The sequence below is a fragment of the Galeopterus variegatus genome, unplaced genomic scaffold, assembly GCF_000696425.1.
Source record: "Galeopterus variegatus unplaced genomic scaffold, G_variegatus-3.0.2 Scaffold6760, whole genome shotgun sequence".
In the NCBI taxonomy this organism is placed as follows: domain Eukaryota; kingdom Metazoa; phylum Chordata; class Mammalia; order Dermoptera; family Cynocephalidae; genus Galeopterus; species Galeopterus variegatus.
Window position 1 is genome coordinate 53349 of NW_007732871.1, and position 5716 is coordinate 59064.

General features: G+C 42.0%; 1 protein-coding gene across 1 annotated transcript in view; it reads left to right on the forward strand.

Moving 5' to 3' along the window:
- The window catches only part of LOC103606641 (fibrocystin-like), a gene marked incomplete at its 3' end in the record, with an annotated part of 92141 nt that overhangs the window by 45173 nt on the left and 41252 nt on the right, over window positions 1–5716 (forward strand). The window contains exons 20-21 of the mRNA XM_008591208.1: window positions 2080–2218; window positions 5177–5304. Coding sequence (XP_008589430.1) covers window positions 2080–2218; window positions 5177–5304 — 267 coding nt within the window. The remainder of the gene's footprint in view (window positions 1–2079; window positions 2219–5176; window positions 5305–5716) is intronic.

A 5716-nucleotide genomic window follows, 5' to 3' on the forward strand; every position in this document is an offset into this window, starting at 1 on the left:
GTGAGCGGGAACCAGTCTGTATGTGGGATCCGAACCCTCGGCGGGAGCACCACCGCGCTCCCAAGCGGCGCACTGTAGCAGTGCGCCACCGGGCCAGCCCGAAAATGTGCAACTCTTTAGTCTTTTGCCTAAAAACTGTAGAGCTGAGGGCCAGGGAGCCTGGGGGTAGGTGGCAAGAGAACTCTCTATCAGCCCTGAAATTACATCATCTTTGACACTCATCAAAATTCCATCTCTTTATTCAATGTTGTACCTCACAGATATGTACAATCGATTATGTTTCAGTAAAAAAATTAAAATGGAAACTTAGTAAAAAAAAAAAAATAAAAAAATTCCACCTCATATGTTTCAGTGGTTTAAGTATTTTGGAGCATCTAGGTCATACTGGGTCATTGCTCATCGTTTCAAATCCTGTCCATGTTCTGGCACACTTAGAAAATGACATGATTCACACGGCATGCTGGGGTGTCCACCTGGACTTGGTGAGGCCTAAGACAACTGGCTGGGGGCCTTTGGTGACCCCAAGTGTTGTCTGGATTTCCAGGGGGCAGAGAGGATCAGTATTTCACACACTCGAACCACTAAACATTATGGTTGTTATTATTGATAGATTGACTGATAAATTTCTTGAACACCTTTTAAATCCTCTGCTCTGCTGCCCTTCATAAAAGAGAAAGTTTTTTCACTGGTTGAAACAGTACTGGATAATAGGTGCTGTTTCACTTTCTCTTTTCTCTCACTTAAATGCCATCCTGCCCCTCCAAAGCTTTGAAGCCAAGGATCCAGAGCCCTTTCTCACTGCCCCCACCTCTTTGCTACCATATCTTCTGTGTATCTGGAGTTATAAAGGTGATGTGAGGTGAGGTGAGGAGGTGGAGACATAAAGAAGACTGGGTTGGCTTGGGTGAAACAGTCTGCTTCCCACTTTGTTGAGTTATCCTGTTGGCAATGACTTGAGGATTATTTAGTGTTAACATAAACCCTGCAAAATTGGGCTCAATATTCAAAGTTAATTGTATGTAATACATCTGACCAATTTAACACTTTTTTATATTTCCCCACCTAATGTCTTCTATGAAAGTTCTTTTCATGTAGTGATAGCTTCCATTTATTTCTCATTTGTTCTCTGAGGCTCATGAGATGATTCTCTTATCCCCACTCTACAGATGAGGAAACTAAGACTAAAAGGGACTGATTATTCTGCCCCAATTCACACAGCTGGGATGTGGGGGAGATTGGAACTCATCTATCGTTGACATCTGATCCAGACCTTCGGTGACTCCCTACCCAGCTGAGCGAACTATCATTTATTGAGCACCTGCACTGTGCCTCGTGTTACACTAAACACTGGGCATTCAAAGATGATTAAGACAAAGGTGTTACCCCTGAATTCTTTAAAGTCTCAATTATGACCAGTCTTGGGGAAGAAGCTGTCTTTTACCCAGTGCCTAGTAGGAGGGGAAAGGGATATTAAAATATATTGTACTGGTCATTGCTATCAATCATGCATGCCATGATCCCTACTTTACAAATGAGAAAACTGAATGAAATGAAAAATCTCCTTAGGGAGATTATGTTGACTAGCTAAGTGGTTACCCAACAGAAGTGGAAAAATCCAGATGTGAACAGCGGTCTCTCTTTTACACTCTTTCTGCACATGCGCTGACTCTTCACTGTGGATAAACAATCAAGTACCCCCAGTTTGTGCCTTGGGTGTTCAGTGTTTCTAAGGAGGATCGGCTGTACATCCCTAGAGTTGCCAGGAGCTGTGGGAAGGGAAGGAGGAAAAGGTGGCAGTGTACACTGCAGTAGATGATCTGTGCAGGGCTGCCTCCGAGAGCATGGGGAGTGATGTTTGGCTTGTTAAACTTTGCTAAGGAATCAATCTTCATCTCCTTAAACAATGACCTTGCATTTTCCTTTTGATGCTAAACTGAAGGGTGGGTCCTTCCACCTCCTGTCCCTTTGGTGTTTATGGCAGCAGGTAGGTAGGAGTCACACTTTAAGTGTGCACTGAGATCTGAATAACAGCGCCTCCCATCTTGAGTTCTTGATAATAATTGGATCCCTGGTCTCTAGTTTCTCAAGCCGGTTCTGGAACAGCTCGCCCAGGCGGGAATCTGGTGGAATCGATCTCTGTAGTGGGATCGTCTTCAGTCTACAACGTAAGCTCCTGGCTGGCAGGGTGTGGCGCGGAGCTCCCACTCATCACTGCACGGTAGGAAATGGCTTTTGTAGACCTGTTTCTCCTTAGGATTGCTGGTTGGTCCTGGGGGACCTAGAAGTGGGACTTTTATCAGGAAAAGCTGTTTGTCTTATTGTTCAAAGCAGTGTTCTCGATCTTGAGAATGAAACATCAGACTCACCTGATGGTTTTGTTAAAATGCAAATTTCTGGACCCCACCCTCAGAGTCTTTACTTCAGCAGGTTTGTGACAGGGCCTGAGAATTTGCGTTTTTAATAAGTTCCCTGGTGATGCTGATTCTGCTGGTCTAGGAATTACACTTTGAGAACTAATTTCTATTAAATTTGTTTAAAAATAGTTGTATTCATGCTGTTGATAGGCCCATATTACTTCTGCTTTCTGTTTGCTACCCTCGTTCCATTCCCGATATATTGATCTTGTTGAAATCCTTTGAAATACTCTAAGGAACAAAAATAGCTATTTCTAAGAACTCACCACCAGGTGGCACTAGAGCCTTGTAAGCATTGCTTCTTAATAGTCAAACATTTCTAGCCGTAGTTTCCAAAGCAATAAACAAGGATCAGGCTCCTTGAAGCGCCTGGAACACATGTATATCTAATTCATTTAAAAAATTTTTCACTTAGACACCAATAGAATGGAATGGGAAGAATTGAGATATTCTGCCTTTTGTGTGTATGTATGTGTGTGTATACACACAGACATAAATATATATACATAGATATATATGTATGTATGTATAAAACATATATATACGTTTTTCCCCCATCTCTTTCTGCTATATTCCAAAATGAGTTCTCGTACCTACAATATGCTGGGACAGCTACATTTTCCCCCCATCTCTTTCTGCTATATTCCAAAATGAGTTCTCGTACCTACAATATGCTGGGACAGCGTATTAAAGGCAGGTGAGGAAAGCTTGAATCTGTTCTCCATTGTCCTTGACTTAGTGTTTGTTTCACAGCACTCTGGGCAGGAAAGAAGCTAAAACCATCAATAGAATGAAGGGGTGAGAGAGCTTCATGGCAGGGACGAAGCTGGCCATATTGGCAGGCTCTAAATTCCAGCCATTAACTATGAAATGATAGAGGCTAATTTAAGTTATTCCAGCCAGGTTCATACTTGCAGTGGTCCTTACAAACTTCTCTTCTGAGTTTTCCTCAAGTCCGTCCTTAGCTCCTCTGGCAGCCTCGGGCATAAGCAGGACAGGATTCTTGCTTGAGACTAGGTTCTCTTGGATGCATGCCCGAAGCTGGCCATATTGGCAGGCTCTAAATTCCAGTTATTAACTATGAAATGATAGAGGCTAATTTAAGTTATTCCAACCAGGTTCATACTTGCAGTGGTCCTTACAAACTTCTCTTCTGAGTTTTCCTCAAGTCCGTCCTTAGCTCCTCTGGCAGCCTCGGGCATAAGCAGGACAGGATTCTTGCTTGAGACTAGGTTCTCTTGGATGCATGCCCCAACCCAGGCAGTGCTACTCTGTCTAATTTTGTATGTTCGTATGCATGAATATCAATCTGTAGTACTGAAATAATATTATTGATAGAAATTGCATGTGCCCATTGTGGAAAATTTGGAAAATACAGAAAAAGACATAGAAGAAGGTATATACTACTCATAATCTCTCTACTGAGAGAAGACTGCTATTAACATATTGGGTCAGATTTTCTGACATCCTTTTTACCAAGAAGTTTTTGTATACATATATATGTTTATATTTACTTTTTAAATCTCAAATTGGGACCATTTAATGGCATAGATGGACTATTTTCATATGCATGAATATCAATATGTAGTACTGAAATAATATTATTGATAGAAATTGCATGTGCCCATTGTGGAAAATTTAGAAAATACAGAAAAAGACATAGAAGAAGGTATATACTACTCATAATCTCTCTACCGAGAGAAGACTGCTATTAACATATTGGGTCAGATTTTCTGACATCCTTTTTACCAAGAAGTTTTTGTATACATATATACGTTTATATTTACTTTTTAAATCTCAAATTGGGACCATTTAATGGCATAGATGGACTATTTTCCCATTTCATTAAACATCCTTCTAAAATGGTTTTTAATTGCTGTCTTAGTCTATTTGGGCTGCTACAACAAAATAGTATAGACTGGGTAGCTTATAAACAACAGAGATTTATTTCTCACAGTTCCAGAGGCTGGGAAGTCCAAGATCAAGGTGCTGGCAGATTCAGTGTCTGGCGAGCACCTGTTTCCTGGTTCATAGATGGCGCCTTCATGATGTGTCCTCACATGGTAGAGGGGAAGAGGGCTTCTCTGGGGCCTATTTTATAAGGGCACTAATCCCATTCATGAGGACTCTACCCTCATGACCTAACACCTCCCAAAATGTCTCACCTCCTAATGCCATCACCTTGAGGGTTAGGATTTCAACGTGTAAATTGTGGGGGACACGAACATTTAGACCATAGCAATGCCTGAGCAGTATTCCATCTCATGGTGTGTCACAATTTATTGGACCCACTTGTTTCATCAAAAGCAGGATTGGACAGGCAGTAGGTTTGTATACAGGAATGAGACACAAAAACTTGGCTGGCTGGAGTGGATGTGTTTTAGCTTTGGATACCAGGCAGGGAAGCATCTGTGGATCAGGGCACACTGAGTTTTTGTTTGAATATGCAAATGGGGCTAAAGAAAAACAGTTCTCTTTCAATTCTACCTCAGAACCAGAGCTCTAGTGGCCAAAGTCACTCTTCGCTCTGGATCCCCGTGCTCCCAAGATCAGTGTAGGGTGAAGGGTAGAACACTCTTAGAGAATCCTAATATTTATACTATACTTTTTCTGCTGTGATGAGACGGACATCCCATATTTGGGGGCTTCAGCTCATGGCCTGGAACCATGAGAGCTGGTCCTTGAAACAGAGCTATATTCTGTTTGGATTCACACTTCTTGATGGCTACTGTGGTTAATGCTTTGTTTTTGATATGCCACAGCTCTGGGCCCACTGAAGGAACAGAAGAAGGATCTGGACTGGTCCAGGTGACAACACAGAGACTGCAGAGGACAAGTCCACCTTTGGGAGGACACTTTCGCATCCAACTTTCTAACACAGTGATCCCTGGTAAAGGGGCACTTGGGGTTGCAACACTTCTCATTTACATATTTAGGGGCATTCCCAGGCAAACAACATCCTGTGAGGTTGTCAGATAGGATGACAGTCTTAAAGCTATTTTGCTTATTTTCCAGGGTCTGAAAATGACCTTCTTAAAATTAAAGATCTGGAGAAGGACTTATTGTTAATAAGATCCCAATCTTTTAATTTTAGAGATGTGGAAACTGGATGAATGACCTTCCTGGGGCTGTTGTAATGAATTACCACAAACTCGGTGACTTAAAACAACAGAAATTTATTCCCCTCCAGTTCTGTAGGTCAGAAGTCTAAAATCAATTTGTCAGCGGGGCCATATTCCCTCCAAAAACTCTAGGGGAGGATCCCGTTGCCTGCCTCTTCCAGCTTCTGGTGGCTTCTGGCG